General features: G+C 23.3%; 6 protein-coding genes across 6 annotated transcripts; 4 read left to right on the forward strand and 2 right to left on the reverse strand.

The window, feature by feature from the left end:
- Positions 1 to 2,029: 2,029 nt before the first annotated feature.
- On the forward strand, positions 2,030 to 2,908 carry Phum_PHUM465980 (mitochondrial fission 1 protein, putative; the record flags this gene model as incomplete). Its single annotated transcript, XM_002430134.1, has 4 exons — positions 2,030 to 2,074; positions 2,201 to 2,413; positions 2,512 to 2,617; positions 2,814 to 2,908. 4 exons carry the CDS (start codon positions 2,030 to 2,032, stop codon positions 2,906 to 2,908), a joined length of 459 nt encoding a protein of 152 aa, XP_002430179.1.
- Positions 2,909 to 3,809: 901 nt separating this feature from the next.
- On the forward strand, positions 3,810 to 5,972 carry Phum_PHUM465990 (scavenger mRNA decapping enzyme DcpS, putative; the record flags this gene model as incomplete). Its single annotated transcript, XM_002430135.1, has 6 exons — positions 3,810 to 3,863; positions 3,935 to 4,112; positions 4,207 to 4,577; positions 4,658 to 4,927; positions 5,034 to 5,388; positions 5,518 to 5,972. 6 exons carry the CDS (start codon positions 3,810 to 3,812, stop codon positions 5,970 to 5,972), a joined length of 1,683 nt encoding a protein of 560 aa, XP_002430180.1.
- Positions 5,973 to 6,333: 361 nt separating this feature from the next.
- Positions 6,334 to 8,747, reverse strand: Phum_PHUM466000 (glycerol kinase, putative; the record flags this gene model as incomplete). The annotated part of the gene is made up of 9 exons (XM_002430136.1): positions 6,334 to 6,503; positions 6,579 to 6,716; positions 6,865 to 7,070; positions 7,164 to 7,420; positions 7,500 to 7,610; positions 7,705 to 7,917; positions 8,000 to 8,217; positions 8,309 to 8,567; positions 8,667 to 8,747. 9 exons carry the CDS (start codon positions 8,745 to 8,747, stop codon positions 6,334 to 6,336), a joined length of 1,653 nt encoding a protein of 550 aa, XP_002430181.1.
- A 1,039-nt stretch (positions 8,748 to 9,786) lies between these two features.
- On the forward strand, positions 9,787 to 12,031 carry Phum_PHUM466010 (serine/threonine-protein kinase VRK1, putative; the record flags this gene model as incomplete). The annotated part of the gene is made up of 6 exons (XM_002430137.1): positions 9,787 to 10,072; positions 10,161 to 10,357; positions 10,462 to 10,690; positions 10,961 to 11,137; positions 11,215 to 11,614; positions 11,710 to 12,031. 6 exons carry the CDS (start codon positions 9,787 to 9,789, stop codon positions 12,029 to 12,031), a joined length of 1,611 nt encoding a protein of 536 aa, XP_002430182.1.
- A 1,411-nt stretch (positions 12,032 to 13,442) lies between these two features.
- Positions 13,443 to 15,384, reverse strand: Phum_PHUM466020 (uncharacterized protein; the record flags this gene model as incomplete). The annotated part of the gene is made up of 5 exons (XM_002430138.1): positions 13,443 to 13,602; positions 13,717 to 13,949; positions 14,039 to 14,390; positions 14,601 to 14,894; positions 15,287 to 15,384. The coding sequence occupies 5 exons, from the start codon at positions 15,382 to 15,384 to the stop codon at positions 13,443 to 13,445; spliced, it is 1,137 nt and encodes a 378-aa protein (XP_002430183.1).
- A 337-nt stretch (positions 15,385 to 15,721) lies between these two features.
- Phum_PHUM466030 (Checkpoint protein HUS1, putative) lies at positions 15,722 to 17,298 on the forward strand (the record flags this gene model as incomplete). The annotated part of the gene is made up of 5 exons (XM_002430139.1): positions 15,722 to 15,773; positions 15,896 to 16,099; positions 16,194 to 16,411; positions 16,531 to 16,708; positions 17,102 to 17,298. The coding sequence occupies 5 exons, from the start codon at positions 15,722 to 15,724 to the stop codon at positions 17,296 to 17,298; spliced, it is 849 nt and encodes a 282-aa protein (XP_002430184.1).
- Between the last annotated feature and the right edge of the window lie 612 nt (positions 17,299 to 17,910).

Genomic DNA, 17,910 nt, shown 5'->3' on the forward strand with positions numbered 1-17,910 from the left:
ATTGTGGTTTTATAATTTTTAAATTATTCACATCCTTTCCTGTGTTATATTATATTAATTATGATAAAAATGTAAAAAAGAAAATAAAATTTAATTAAAAATAATAATTAACTGAGAAAGTAGGTATCACATTACATTTGTCACATTTTAAAAAATTATTGCCTTAGAAAAGTATAAGGTAGAAAATTTTTTAAATTTTAAAAACTAAATTAAAAATTATTTTTAACATCAAAGACTATTATTATAAACAATAAATAAATAAATAAACTTTTAAAAGCTTTTAAAAAAAAAATTTTTTTTTATGCATTTGTTATTTGGATAAATTGTAATTTTCACATGTAAACTCAATTAAAAAATTTATTATACTAATTCGTCATTAGTATTTAAATTATTTTTAGTAATAAAAAAAAAATTAAAACTTTTCTTTAGCAATAATTAAATTTTTTTGTTATAAATAATAATAAAAAAAAGTACCGGTTAAAACATTTGGTTTTCGGCACGTATTACAAATACATCTAAATAATGATTCCCGAATTAAAGTGAAAACCATTTTTCTTTTGTTGTTTCAACCTCAACTTTCTCAAGATTACTAAAAGAATAATAAAAAAAAAAAAAAAAGGAAAAAAGAAAACTCAAATGCACGCACCGGCGCTTTTTGAATTTTCTCAAATAAAGCTAAAAATTTGTCATGCAATTCACAACAAAATTTTTTTTGTCCACGTCAGAAACAGAAACACTGGAAAAATTTTTTAAATGAAAAAAATAAATTTACCTTATGGAAAAAAAAAAATAGTTTCAGTACTTATATATAGATTTTTACCTTTTGAATCAAAATGTTACAATAATTATAAAAATTATTTAAAAATTTATAATATAAAATACATAAATAAACAAACCCAATTGAAAAATTAAATTTAAATACTCAATTTTGAAGTAGGATCCATTAAAAAAATTTTTTTTCAATTTCTGTACAATACAAGTCAAGCCTTAACATACCTTTACCCTATGCATATTAAACAATTTATCTAAATCAATGTAATTAAAATCTAAATTCTTCAAAAATTGGAGTTTTATTTGAAAAAAAAAAAATCAATAAACATTATTAAAACAAATTAATAATTAATTATTTACCTTTTTTAATTTCTTCACTCATTATTTTCCTCAAATTTTGATTTTATATATTTCAAAACTTTATGAAGCCTATTATTTAAGTTTTCTGAAAAAAAAAAAAAATTAAAATCATTAATGAAAACTTTAATAAATATAAATAAAATTTTTTTAAATCAATTAAATATTTCTTTTAATTAGATATTTCAAAAGTGAATTTTAATCGAAATGAATTTATTGTAAAAGATAAAATTATTGAAATATTATGTTCGAACAATTTATATCGATGCATTTACAAATGGTTCGTTTTGTTACCTTTTGATTGGCGGGAACGCTAAGTCAAAATTTTTATTTAATTGTAACAAAATTAAAAATGGAAAACAAAAAAAAATAACGGAAACAATTAAAAAAACTTAGGAACTAATAATAAAACTAATTAAATATTTTAAAACAATAAAAAAAAAACAAAAAATCAAAAAAATTTTACTTTTAATAACCGCGTCTGAACTTGTTACATAGCCTAATTATGAAAACGACAGTGGTACCAACTTATAACTTTTAATTATGTAGTAGTTATTTTATTTAAATAAAGGTCATCAAAAATAATTTTATCAAGTAAGAAAATTTAAAATCTAATAATGCATTTATGTAAAAAAATAAAAATTATTCTTAATAATTTAAAACGCGATTAATTAATTAATCTGTTGACAGATTACTTCTTTAATGTAATTTAAAACAAATATTTATTTTGGTAATATCTGAAAATAATTTTGAAATTTTTTTTTTTTTTTTTTTTGTTGAATTAATTATTAAAAAAATAATTTTTGTGCATATAATATTATTTAAAAAAAATATATATATTCAGTTTTTTGAATGTCTATTTGTATAATTTGTTTTTTAGTCTGTGATCCAATTTTTCAAAATGGAAGAATTATTAAACGAAACAATTTCCGAAGATGATTTAAAGGTTAAAAATTATTTATTTTTTTCATTTTTTCACAATATTTATTTATTTTTCTTATTTTTACATGTTGAAAATAAAATAATTAAAATTTTAAATTTTTTTATAATTAATTCTATGTAAATTTTATAGAAATTCGAACGAATTTATAGTGAACAATTGAAAACAAAGGATGAATCAGTTTCACCAAAAGCACAGTTTGAATATGCTTGGTGTCTTATTCGAAGCAAATATCCAGCTGACATTAAGAAGGGAATTATTTTATTAGAAGAATTATGTAGCACAAATATTGAAGGAAGAAGAGATTATATTTATTATTTGGCCATTGGACATACTCGAATGAAAGTAAATAAAATTTATAAAAATTTAAACTTGACTAGTTTTTTTTCGAAACAGATTTTACAAATTATTTTATTTTAATTTTATTTATAATTAAATTACAGGAATATACCAAAGCATTAGAATATTGTAGAGTATTTTTGGAAATAGAACCCTTTAATTCTCAAGTCCAAGATTTAGAGAAAATCATTAAAAAGAAAATGAATAAAGGTAATTATTATAATATTAAAATATATGTTTTCTATCAAACAAACCAGAAAACTATCTATGTGTAATAACATAGGAAAATTACTCATTTTTGTATTATAAAAAACAAAAATTAAGGGAAAAAAAAAAAAATTATATTCTATGCACCATTGAAAATTTATGTTTGAATATTAAAAATTATTATTATTTACGTTTTCAGAAGGCACAATTGGAATGGCAATTACAGTGGCTGGTGCACTTATCGTCGGTGGCATTGTTACTTTAGGTGTGGCTTTATCTAAAAGTAAAAATTAATAAAAAAATTTTCTGGAGTAAATAAAGTAAAAAAAAATATATAAATCATCTTTTATACATTGAGTTTTTTTTTTTTTTATAACTTTGTATTTAATTTTTTTTTTCTTTTTTTTTTGATTGATTTAATATGTAAGTCTCTTAGTGTAGTAAAATTTTTTGTAGATAAAAAAAAATTTAACAATATGTATAAATATCTATATATACATATTAATATATGCATTTATATATACATAGTGTAAAAAATTTTGTCAAATTTAATATTATTTTTAACGCTTATGTATTAATTATATTTTATATGTTCAAAATATAATATATATCTATATATATATATATCACAATATTGTAATTTTCACTAATTTGCCTTTTTTTTCTAATTCATTATGTTTTAAGTTTTTTATTTAGTCTTATTATGTATTGTAAATTAGTTTTCATTTTAAACAATTAATTATAATTTGATTAAAGGTGAAATAGTTAAAACAAACCGAAAAATTGAGTACAATACTTCATTTTAAAAAAATTTAAATAATTTATAAATTTTTATTTAAAATTATTATTTATTTTGTTAAATTAAAATTTAATATATAAATAGAGTGAAGAAATAAATTTCTTTCTATTAACTAAATCATTTTCCATGTTATTAAAAAAAATTTAATTTTTTTTTATTACCTAATGACATTATTACTCGAACAAGTGGTGTTTTCTTTTTGTATTTAAAAATTTATTGATTAACATCACTGTTGAAATCTTAAGTATTAAGGGCACACATTGAAATATTTAATAATTTTTTAAATATTTCTTTAATAATAGTAATAAATTGAATTATATTGTTAAAAAATCAAGCATTAAAAAAATAGAATAAAATACTTAAAAAAAGAGACTTTTTATTTATGTCTATGGCAAAATGAACGCAGTCGAGGAAAAAAATAATAAAAAATCTTCCGACGATGAATTAATTGTGAACAGCACCCAAAATCTTAAAAATTTTAAATTCAAGCGAACTTTAAGTGACAATAAAAATTGTAAAAGATAGCACTTGAAGGTCGCTTTGAAAGTGAAACGGAACCTGCAGTTATTGTATTGGAAAAAGAATCGTTTTTAAGTGAAAGTATTTCAAAGATTTTTCAGGAAGAAAATGAAATCAAAATTAATTTTATAAATGACATTTATTACGGTTATCAATACTTTCCCAAGTCAATATTTAATGGTTTGTCATTTTGTTACATTTTTGTACTGAAATTGTCTAAATTTTAAAATTCATTTATAATGTGTTTTTTTTACTTTTATTAATAATGTTTTAGGCATTAAAGCAACTGTAATACATCCAGCAACAGAAAAGCACATTACAAAATATGAACATCAACCTCTTCATCTCATTGAAGAAACTCCAGAACTTTACTACAGTGTAACATTACCATTTCTTAAAAGTGAACAGTTTAGCTTACAGTGGGTGTTTAATATTTTGGATCATAAAGCAGAAACAGATAGAATTATATTTGAAGATCCTGACAGTGAAACAGGTTTTGTTTTGTGCTGTGATCTCAAATGGGATGGCAAGTCAATTGACACATTGTATTTATTAGCATTGCCTTTTAAAAAAGGCATTATGTCATTAAGAGATCTTACTCAAAAGGATCTTCCTCTTTTAAAAAATATATACACCAAAAGCATAGTGAGTAAAATTTTTTAAATTTTAAATTATAAATAGTCAAACACACAGATTTTAATTTTTTTTTTCTTTTTTATGTAAAGGAAGCAATAGAAAAGAAATATTCTATTCCAAGTTCTCAACTTCGAGTTTATGTACATTATCAACCATCTTTTTACCATTTTCATGTACATTTTACTCATCTCGAGTATTCCGTTTCTGGTAGTGAAACAGATCGAGCTCATTTACTTACTACAGTGATAAATAACTTAGAATTGGTTTCTAATTATTATCAAATTTCAAAATTAAACTTTATTCTTAAAGAGAGTGATGGTCTTTTTTCTAAATATGAATCTCTTGGACATGTGCATCGGGTAGTGAAAAAATAAAATATTTTTTTTAAAGATGATTGAATCTGTGTGGATTGAAATAAGACCAGTTTTGAGAAGTTGTCACATTTGTATTGTTTTTAAAAAAAAGTTTGATTTTTCTATTAAAGTTAAAATTAAAAAGTCAGAAATTGTAATTGAAAACAGTGGCAAGTTGTGCAGTGTTGCATTTGAGGATTTTGTTGTAGAACCATTAACTGCAGGAGGATTCAATGTAAAAAACAATCTTTTTTGTTTTAGAATTCAAGTTGAATGCAATGAAAATGTTACAAAAAAATCAAATCTAAATGTAACTCCTGCAATTGCGAATTGTACTAATCTTTATTGTAAGTGCTTTAATTCTTTGACTAAAGAAACAAAATTTAAAAGAATTTTACCTTTACCAAACACAGATTGTAATATGGCAGATATGTTTTGTCATTTCAAGGGTACGACAGAATCTTTTGGTAATTTGTTTCCAAAAATTGATGATTGCTTTTATTCAAATAATAATATTATTGTAAATGAAGAATTAGTAGTAAATTGTACAAAAAAAAAAAAATTTTACAAATGTAATAGGTGTTTGAATACTGTAGGTATTTCAAAAAATAAATCGGTTCAGTTTTGGCTCAGTAATTTAGAATTATCACATTTAAACAAAACATTATCAGAAATATTATTATTTTTTATACAAAAAGCTATATCAGAATCTTTGTCTATGTTTCCCCAAATTCTTATGGAGTCTGAAGAAGTTAGTTGCTATCTTTTAATTATTGTTGTCGATAAAAATCTTATACTTTCAATGTGTTCAAATAATTTAAAACTTTCAACTAAACAAGTCGTTAAAGTTAAATACAAATATTATACCCATATGGATCAAGAAATAAAATCAGTAAAAAATGAGCAATTTGGCACTCTGAGTCATATCTTGGTTCCCAATAACTTCTTAGAATTTACATTAAAATATTTAGTGGAAAATTCAGAAAAAATTCCAACAATATTCAGTAAAATGGAAAATGATAATGCAGTCATGACTTACTTAAATCTATAGTTCTAAGAAAAATTAACTGTACATAATTTTTTTTTTTTTTAATATAATGATGCATTTATTTCAATTATTTGAAATAAGACAACTGTCAATTTTAAAGCTACATTATTTTATATGGAATATTAAATAATTTTTTACTGGAAAAATTTTTTTTTGTTTTTTAATTCCTTTCATTTTGAAAAATGAAAATAAGGAAAAAAATAAACTTTAGGTTAACATAAACAACATGGTTTGTAAAATAAAATTTTTAAAAATTTTATTCATCATTTGTGATGCTACAATTGAGTTGACGTAAGTAATAATTAATTTTTAATACTAATAAAAATATTAAATTTACATTAAATATAATTTAAAAAAAGGAAAACTAATTGTGGTGTTTAGCCCAAAGCAAAATCGTTAAGGAAAACATCATGTATATGGCCGGCATTACAGGATTTAACTTTGTTTTCTTTTTTTTTTCTTCATTTGATTCTGGCTCCCAATTCAAACTTCTCTCTATAGCCATTTTCCACCTGCTGTACTTCAGATCTCTTTCTAAATATTAAGTTTAAGTGAGTAAATCTTTAATGTTTTGTAATTTATTTATTTATTTTTTTTTTTTAAATTTACCGTCTTCTGATATAGAAGGTGTAAAGGTATCACAAACAACTTTTGGCGTGTTCTGCAAGTCCCAAACATTTATTCCTTCCGCCATTCCAGCCATCATAGCTGCCCCAAGAGCCGTAGTTTCTGTCATTATTGGTCGAACTAGTGCATTAAAGTAAGTGTATACATAAATATTTTGGAAAAAATAAATTGTACTCATTAAAATCATAATTGCCGGGATAGGTAAAGTTTAAAAATTTTTAATCTTTTACATAAGTTTCATAAATAAAAATTTCTTAGACTTTCTTACCTACTGGTATTCCACATAGGTCAGCTTGTAATTGCATTATATAATTATTAACAGTCATCCCTCCGTCAACTAACAATTTTTGAAGTGGAATACCACAATCTTTATTCATTGCTTCTAATATATCCCTGGTTTGGTAACAAGCAGCCTCCATTGCAGCTTTGACTATATGCTGCTTAGAAGTTTCTTCGGTAAGCCCACAAATAACACTATAAATTATAATATTTACCTCGTAAGTTAAAATTAAAATTTTTGTTTTTATAGTAATATGATGATAATTGATTTAATTTAAATTAATTAACCTTCTAGCATCTTTTCTCCAATAAGGAGCATAAAGTCCAGAAAAAGCAGGTACAAAATATAAATCACTTGACCCCTGACACTTTTCTACTAATTTACTAGTTTCTTTTTCATCTTTAAAAAACTCTAAATTATCTTTCAACCATTTCATAGCTGCCCCTGCTATGGCCACTGAGCCTTCTAATGCATATACAGGATGAGCATTTTTTCCTAATTTATAAGCTACCGTAGTTAATAATCCATGATTAGATTGAACCATCTAAATAAATTCATTAATTTTGAAATTTCCTTACGTTGGTTAAAAATAAATACAACTTAAAATTTATTTAACTTCTCACCAAAGTTCCAGTGTTGTACAGTAAAAAACATCCTGTTCCATAAGTGTTTTTTGCTTGCCCTTGCTTAAAACACATTTGTCCAACAAGAGCAGATTGTTGATCTCCTAAACACTATAAAAACATAATTAGGACAATAAAAAAAAAATTTAGCTATAATAAATCAAATTTCTTGAAATTAAAATGCTTATATTAATAAATTACTAACTCCAGAGATTGGTATTCCTAACAGTGCTTTTTCAGTGAGGTAACCATATATTTCAGAGGAACTGTATATTTGAGGCAATATCGACAATGGAACATCAAAAAAGTCACACAGCCTAGCATCCCATTTTAAAGTAGAGATATTCATAAGCATTGTTCTAGAAGCATTTGTAACATCTGTAACATGATGACCACCATTTGGACCACCTGTTAAATTCTATAGGAAATTTACCTTTAAATTTTTAATTTTATCATCAATTAAATTTATATAGGCCTTATTAAAAATATTATTTTCTCACCCATATAAGCCAAGTGTCGACTGTGCCAAAAAGACATCTATTTTCTTTTATAGCTACTCTTACTTCTTCTACATTATCTATAAGCCATTTAATTTTTAAAGCACTGAAATAAGTGCTTATAGGCAAACCACATAATGGTTTTAAATATTCAGGATCTTTATTTTTAACTTTAAGTAAAACTTTATCTACTGTTGAAGAAGTTCTCATATCTAACCATACTAAAAAATTAACAGCAAAATTTTAAAAGATTTTATAATTTAAAAATTAAATTTCCTTTTATTCGCTTTTCAAAATAAATTATAAACCCACAAATAGCATTATATAGAGGCTTTCCAGTGAGTTTATCCCACAAAATAGTTGTTTCCCTTTGATTAGTAATACCAATAGCGACAACATCATTAGGATTAATATCTAATTTTCTTAAATTATAAATAGTTTTTTCAATACATTCTCTAACAGCATCTAATATATCCATGGGGTCCTGTTCGACCCAATTTTCTTGAGGACATTTTTGAGGAATATCAATTTGATGAAATGTTAAAACTTCAGAAGTATCTGCAGCAAAGGCCTTTAGCAACCAAGAAAAAAATAAACATAAATCAAAGGAAAACTAAACTTTTGTAAAAAGAGAAAAAAAAAAAAAAAAACTATATTGACTATTACTAACTAAAAATCTAGTACTACTTGTTCCTTCATCGATCGCTCCAACAATTGGGCCAAATTTTCCATATCTTTTACGTTCGAACATTTTTTCACCTCAAAATCTTATTAAGGAAAAAATTGTAATTTAATTCCATATTTAACAAACTGGGCTCTGAAAATAACCGGCAACTAATTAAAAAATATAAAATACTTTTACATAATTTTTAAAACTAAAGTACAAGTATAATGCAGGCTTATTTATTATTTAGAGTGAGTATTATTAAAGTTTTTTGAAAATGCAAGTTTATTAAATTAAAAATAAATTTACTGTTACATTTTAAAACAAACTTTAATTGAAAAATAGAATAGTTTAACAGGCAAGTTTAAGGTTATACAAATTTTCTATCTATTTCAAAAAAAAAAAAACAAATTTCGTGGTAGTAGTAAAAACATTAATTTGATTACAGTATAATTAAAATGGCGACATCAATTTAAATTGTTTTTTTAATTTTTTTTAGAAAAAAAATAGTTCTGAGTATTTTACTGCTATTTAACTGTCTTTTTAATTCTTTTAAAGCATAAAGGTACAATTACGGGAAAACAGTATTTTTTTAAACGATCAGTTTTTTATCTTTAAACATTTTATTCGACTTAAGTGGTTAGAGTGGCTTTATTCTTAAAAATTTTTGCTTGCATAATTTGTTAGCCATATTATATTTGTTTTTTCTTTTTTTTATTAAATTATAAATTAAAAATAGTATAAAAATTTCAAGACCTGTTATTAAGTATAAATTTATTTTACACAAATTATAGTATTTACTTATTTATAAAATTAATTCAATAATTTTACCATTTTGCGATAATTAAATTGATCCTACTTAAAACTATTTTTATTTTGATTAAAAGTTTTTATTGATTCTACTTCAAAAACTAAAGTATTCTTTTTCGAAATATCACAGTGTATTAGTGATTTTACAAAGTATTAATAAACATACCATATTAATAATATAGCATAATAGTAAGCTGTGTATTTGTAACATTGAACGTTATCTAATAAATTTGTGATTTTAAGTAATTCTTAGACGTCACTGTGTACTTTAAATTTTTTTTAGATGTCATAATTTTAAAATTATATCAAGTTTAATATGGGTAAAAGCAAAAAAGAAAATGCTTCTTTTAAAAAAAAAACTAATTTATTTAATCCAATTCAAATAAAGGAAGGGGAATTGCTAACGGATAAAAGTGGGAAAAAATGGAAAACTGGTAAAGCTATAGGAGCTGGAGGTTTCGGAGAAATTTACCTAGTATTCGATGAAATTCTTAAATCTGGATCACATGATGCTCTTTACATAGCTAAAATTGAGCCTCACAAAAGTGGTCCTCTTTTTGTGGAAATGAATTTTTACATTAGAGTAGCAAAGCAAGAAATGAGTTAGTTTTTTTTTTTTTTAATTAAATTATAATTATCAATTTGGAAAATTGTGAAATTAATTTTAAAATTTTACTTTTAAACTTTCAGTTGATAAGTGGAAAAAAGATAAAAAATTAAAACATTTAGGAATGCCCAATTACATTGCTTTTGGGTCTCATCAATATAGAAATGAAAAATATAGGTTTCTTATATTAAAAAAATTTGGTCAAGACCTTAGCAAAATATTTCAAAAATGTAAAAAAAAATTTCATATAAAGACTGTTTTCACTCTTGGATTACAAATAGTTAGTAATATTTTTAGTAAAAATTTTTTTATTTTGTGGATTAATTGTTACATAATATTTATATTAATTATTACTTATATAATTATATTACATTAAAATTATAGCTAGATATACTAGAATATATTCACAGCCATGGATACATTCATGCAGACATTAAAGATTCAAATTTACTCCTAGGAAGTGACAAAAATGATGAAAATGTTTATTTATTAGACTATGGATTAGCATGCAAATATGTTGACAGTCTGGGTGTACATAAAGAGTATAATCCTGATCAGAGAAAGGCACATGATGGCACTCTTCAATATACATCACGTGATGCTCATGTCGGAGGTAAAAATGATTTTTAAAAATTTCATGTTTCTATCTAAAACAACTTTATAAAAAAAAAAAAAATTTTGCTTCATAAGTTAATGATAATAATTGTCTTCTGTGTGATTGCCATATTATCACATGATTTTGTTAATTATATTTGCAAAAATTAAATTGCATTTATTAGTCAGATAATATTGATTTATCCGTTTTAATCGTAGTGCATGAAAATTATTCGTTAATGTATTATGATATATTACGTTATAAAAAATTGTTTGTTTTTATCACTAGCTCATTCAAGAAGAAGTGATTTAGAAGGCCTGGCTTACAATATGATTCATTGGTTATGTGGATTTTTACCCTGGGAAAGTGAGCTTTCTGATCCTGAGAAAGTGGCACAAGAAAAAGAAAGTTACATGAATAACATCCCTTTGTTTCTTAAAAAATGTTTTGGCGATGATCCTCCAGGTTTTAATTTAATCTTTTAACAAAAATAATTTTATAGTTTTGATTGTATTTTAAAATTATTCATTTTTATTTTATAGTTGTATTGAGTCATTTTTTAAAATATGTAGTCAGCTTGAGTTTTAAAAGCAAACCTGATTATGAATATTGTAAATCATTATTACGTCAGGGCATTCGTCAATACGGTTACGCTGATGACGGAAAATTAAACTTTGATTCCCCACCTGTGAAATTGAAAAGTAGAAAGAGAATAAGGGAATCAGATACCGAAAATTGGGTTGAATTAAAACCTATTAAAATACCTCGAAATATGTCGCGTCAACCCTGTGTTCCCGTTCAGGCTGAATTCAATAGAATTACTAGGCAACAAACAGCAGCAAATTTTCCGGCTTTGAGGTCTAGAGAAACTTTTGACTGGGTTAAAGTACTTCAATCGAATCCTGAAAAAATTTTAAAAACACATATCACATCAAACAACCAGTAAGTAACATTTTAATGATAATTTTTACATTCCATAATATATAAAAAACACAAAAAATTTTGTAAATAAGAGTTTTTGATTTTTTTTTTTACAGTTTAAAAAAAAATAAAATGGGAAAACAGCAAAAAGATAAACCAAAATATGAAGTCAAAGAAATAAACTTGAAAAAAGAAAAAGCGAATCCTCTTGAAAATCCAACTCCAGCAATTTTAGCAGTTTTAAAGCTTCGTAATGTAATGTCTCCCCTAAATGTGGGAAAAAAGGTAAAAAATGATAATAATAACTGGAATTCCACATTATATAATAAAAATTATTTAACACCTGCAATGGAAGAAGTTATAAGTAAAAGAGAATTCAATTTGTCCAAAACTAAAATGGAAAATAAGCAGTTTACTTCGACAGTGGCAAATCACTAGATCTATCGGTGAAAAGTAAAGTGATTGTAGTACTCAAATTCAAAATATTAGAATGAAAATATTAAAAAAAAAAAGTTTAGTAAGAAAATGTTAAATCTCTTTTGTTACGAAGAAATCTAGGAAAAAATTTCAAAAAGTATTTTTTTGAGAAAAAAATAAATATTTAACGGATATAAATTTAAATTTATCTCAAAGCAATAAGAAAACTCTAAATAGTGTAAAAAACTGTAGAAAAGTGCCTTCCACTTTTCGAAAAAATTCAAATAAAAAAAAAAATTTAAGCTTTAGAAAAAATGAAAAAAATTGGCACAAGGAAACATCTCCGTCTATAATGAATATGGTTTCCAGACTTCGATCTGGAAACAATTATTCAAACGATTCGGATAATTCAAAAATTGTGAATTATGCTGCCAATTCACCTCTCACCAAAAGAAAAAGTAAATGCAGAAAAAATAATTATAATAATTTATCTTCTGCTGGAAATTCAGCATTAATTTTATGACAATAATGATAAAATTCATTCTGTGTTAGGACTTGAGATAATTATCTTTAAAAATAAGGTGATGATAAAAAAAAAAAAAAAAAAAGCTTAATTTTATAAAAAATAGTTTATTACACTATTTAGACGGTTAATGAAAAATTTAAATTTTAATCATTACAAGTAAAATAATGAATTAAGAAGACATTTTGTGTAAGTCAGTGTTCCTAATTCAAAAAAAAAATTATTTATTTTATTTTATTTTAATAATCATATTTTGATATCGTGAATAATAAATATTAGTATACAAAATAATAAAATTTTTAGTGTATTTTTAATTGTATTTGACGAAATAAATTTTAAATAAATATTACATCCACGTCGATTAAAATAATAAGCATTTATTTAAATTGTTTAAAATATGTAATGTGAATGTGTTTAAAAGAATTTTTTTTTTTTAAATCAAATTTTAATTAATTAATCGAAATTAATCAATTTTCATAAAGACTCGTGAATATTTATTTATTTTGTGCAATGGAAAATTTTTAAATGTTGTGTATGTTTTGTGTGTTTATACAATATTTTTTAATTACAATTACTTATATTTTATACACGTATTTATATTGAATTTGAAAGAGAGAGGGAGAGAGAGTTAGGAATCTGAACAAAAAAAAAAAACAAAAACTGAACTGAATATTTGTAGATTATTTTATTTAAAATAATTATATCATTTTTTTTTTTTTTTTTTTTTTTAATATTATGACTCTTAATTAATTTATTTAATTATTCCAAAAATAATGTAATATTTTTTAAATATAATTATGTATTATCAAAGAAAACATAAACATTTATTGTGTTTTGTAATTTACTTTTAAGATTTTATAAAAAATATTTAGTAAAATAAAGTTTATGTATGTTGTTACTTACCAAATATTACAAACTTGTTTTAGGTAATTGTGATGGTTCTTTACCATCAAAAGCAGTCTCCCAAAAAGGTAGTGGAGGAGGTAAATGACAAACTTCTGGAACGGCCAAACCATATGTTGCTTTTTTTTCTGGAATTCTTGGATTATCAGGTATTTTTTGATGATAGCTAAAACAAAATAATAATAACATTGCTCATTTATATAATTATGTGCTGACCAAAATTTAAATTTATATTAAATTTAAAATAGAATAGAAGAAAAATATTAAAATTAAAACTTACATAAAATCATTTTCTCTTTCATATTTTTCAAGTAATGAATTTACAGTGGCATTGATATTTGTAAAAAATAAGTGACCTGTTGGTTTTACTGGTTTTGCAGGTGCTTTCGTTTTTGAATATAATTTACACAAGTTTATAGCTCTATTGTATAAAATTTGACTTTCTCTTAAACTTCTAATGGCTTCACCACAAAGATTTTCTTTAAAAAGATTTTTTCCTGAATAACAATAAGCCTATACGAAAAACACAGATTTAATAATTAAATTTTTTTTTTTTTTTAACATAACATTTTTAATTACAAGAGGAAAATTAAAATTCTCACAAATGCTAAGTAAATATTCTTTTTTATATCCAAATATAAAATCCACTGCTCTGATACATTTTTGCTTAAACCTTTCAATTGATTTTTAGAATTATCAAATAATTGACTTGTTTCAAATGCCAAAGATGATATTAAGTTATCTGTATGTTGGAGTTCGATTGCTCGACCAACTGTGACTTCTTGAGCTTCTGCTGTGCTCTGGGAGAAATAAGCTTGGAGAACTTTGGGATCTAAATCGCTTCCAGGTAATCCTCTTTCTAATAAAGGTAGTAAATCTTTCATCACCATTTGATAAATTCCAGCAGCTTTTCTTAAGCTAGAATGTACATCTTTTATATCTTCCACAGACAACCTGAAAATACATATATATATAAATTAGTTACAATAATATATTGTTTTAAGAAAATTTTTTGTTATTTTCAGTGTTGTCTTTCTGCAACATCGCAGGCTTTTTTCTTTTTTTTTTTAACAGCTTTACAACTATTAATTTATATAACATAAAAAAATCTTTAAATGAAAAAATGTTTTAAAAATTAATATTTATAAGAATGTAATAATTTACAATTTTTTTGAAACCATATAAGAAGCATGTTTCATGTGCCATAATGCTACATTTACACTCATATTAGCTATGTCAAATGCTGCATCCTGTTGAGTTTGGATATTTGATCCCAATAATGAATGAGTCCATTTAAATGTAAATGAATATCTAACTTTCTTGTCGAATATTTTATAATCCATAAAAAACCCGCACATATGTGATAAATAAGCTACATAGGCTGTACTCATGGTATCATATGTATGAGTCGCATCCGGAAGAATATCTAAAAGTCTATCTCTTGCTTTTTTAAGATCACTAAAATAAAAAAAATATATTGTACATTTTAATACTGTATACTTAACCATATGATTATTCACATATATTAGTACTATACCTATATGTTTTCTTAAATACATTATATTTTTATTATTTTAAGTTATTATTTATTACGATCGTAGTAACATAGATATTATTCGCTAAAAATATTATATATAAAAACGATTTAAGAAAATTAAAAGAGATTTTCATAACTTTTTCGTGAATAAAATTTGCTTACTACTCTTGTTTTTGACATTGTCACAATTTAGAACGCCATAAATCGTTCGTATAAAAAATTACTTATTTTTTGAATAGCATTGTAATACGTTGCGTCGACCGTTTACATGTAACGGATTTAACTGAAATGAATCTTCAGAGGCCCAAGTTACCTCGAAAGTTTTGCTATATTTGGAGATCCATAAAGTACTTCATTAAAATCAATTAAAGCTGTTGCTTTAAGAATATTTCTGTGAAACCAAAGTGACATGTTTGAAAATCTTTTGAAAAACTTAACTAAAAATTTGAAATTTAATTTAATAACTTATATTACTTCACGATTACCAACATTAATTTGAGTTTTTACGTAAAAAAAAAAAAGTAACTTTATGGCACGAAAAAACATTACAAACAAAAAAACCGTTATTACTTAAAAATTATTTTAATAAAATATAAATAAATTTTAAGTAAATGACAGTATCAAGTTCAGTAATTTAGTTGAAATTTGATTTAATAAAATAGGAATTTTATTATTATGAAGTATTTGACTGGAAATTACACAAACTAAAAGGTCAATTTTTTGCGGTATTTTATTTTTTTGAAATGACATGAAATTTCGTGGGCGCATGTTTGATTCACAATGTATGCGTGAATTTTCAAGTATGTATTATTTTAAAAGAAATATCACAACTCAGCAAAATGATATTTCTTTTTTTTTTTTTTTGTTTTGTAAAAATAAAAAGGTTTGTTTTCTAAATGTATTAGAGAAAATTTTATTTCAGACACAATTAATACATTATCCAAATTAGGCAAGCACGGTGCCATAAGTTTGACTCCAACAGTTTTGTCTTTTGTTATATTTGATGATTGTACTCCTAGAAGAATATTGGCACAATGTATTTTGGATCAAAAGTTTTTTTTTAATGAATATACAGTAGTTGGTGTATCAGAAGAACATAACCAAATTTGTTTGCAATTCTACCCAGGTAACAAAAATGATAATATGCAATTTTATACTTACTGTAATACACATATACATATAATATGAATATTACATAATTACTTTATTTTCTTTTTTAGATTTATTAGCTAAAGCTGTTTCCGTTTTAAAATATCCACAGTCGTCTAAGTCTTTTAAAATAAAACTAGCAAAAAAAAATAAACCATGTTTGGTTTGTGAAATTGAAATTCCCACACATTTTAAACATTCCAGAATTTGTACACATGATATTCCAGTAGAAATAATTTCTAGAAAAAATTGGCCTGATTTCCAGTTACCAACTTTTCCTCAATTTGATGTGAGTACTCATAGTTTTTGAAAGTTTTAAATTTTAATTGTATTTTTTTTTTAAATCAAAAAAATAAAAATTAGAACAAGACTTTATTTTGTTTTTCTTAAAAAAATAACTACTTATAGATAAGCATTGAAATACCAGTATTGAAACGATTTAAAAATATTTGTGAAAAAATGAAATTTTTAAGTTCTCAATTAATATTGGAAGCTACCCCAAAGGGAATATTAGCTCTTAAAGTAGAAACAGATTTAGCTTCAGTTGCTACTTATTTTACTAATCTTAAAGTTGATGCATATAATGGTAAGATTAAATTTTTTTATATTCATATTTTAGGTATAGTATTATTTATAAAAAAAATTTTTCATTCTTGAGCAGTTTTTATTCAGCTGTCTTTTCTTTTAATTTAGAAAATATATATAAGTATTTTAAACATTTCTTTATCGCTAATTTCAAATTACTGAATGACATTTTTTTTTGCTTTTTAAATAATAATTATCAACCTTAATTATTAATTATTCACTCAGTTATTAAATTATAATAAAGATGTGCAGTGTATAGTGTAATTGATATTTTTTTCTTATTTTCTAATGAGGAAAAGTATTGCAAAATTTTTTATAATTTCAATTTTTATATTTTTTAAGGCAAGAATTTTAGAAAAAAAAAAAAAAAAAATTTTTTTTTATTTTTCTTTAGGTGATTTTGAGGAAGAAAAATGTTATGATGTTACAGTGGACTTTAAAAAAATAATTGGTTTTTTAACAATCGATCAAGTTAATCCTAATAGTGTTATGTGTAACATTGTGAAGAACAAAATGGTATTAATGAATGTAGTTCATGATAATGTTACATTAAGTTATCTCATTCCGGGTATAAACTCTAACAAAGTGTAGAGAGATCATTCCATATAGCAAGTAATATATTGTTGTAAGTAAATTATAAAATTATTTTATATTTTTTTTAAGTTTTGCACAAAATTGTTTATTTTTGTAAATTTATATAATTTTGAAATATAAAATATAAAAGCCTTTATTTTTGAGATTGTAATTTTTAATTATTTTCACTCATTTTAATTTTTTTTTTTATTCTTTATATAAGTTTCAAAAAAATATAAAATAATATATCGTTTTATTAAATATTGAGGGTATGTTAAATAATTACCGTCGCCTAAATAATAAATTTATTACTTTTATACAGCTAAAATAAAAAAAAAGGCTAAAAGGTACTTGTTTGATACAAAATACGAAGTTATTAAAACGAAATTTACGCTTTATTCTAGAATTTTTATACCAAAAAAATTTGTTTACAAAATATAATACAGACTAGTTACACACATTTTTTGATATTTAAAAAAATTAAATTTTTTTTAAAAATTATTAATCAGTTAAAGGGAAATGTAATTTTGTGTTATAAAATAAAATACTACATTTTTTATTTTTGTTTTGCTACGCAAAAAAAAGTAATTTTCAAATAAATGTTTTGAAACAAAATCAACGCCAAGAGTT

Source organism: Pediculus humanus, genomic scaffold (assembly GCF_000006295.1).
Source record: "Pediculus humanus corporis 1103172108248 genomic scaffold, whole genome shotgun sequence".
Classification (NCBI taxonomy): Eukaryota; Metazoa; Arthropoda; class Insecta; order Psocodea; family Pediculidae; genus Pediculus; species Pediculus humanus.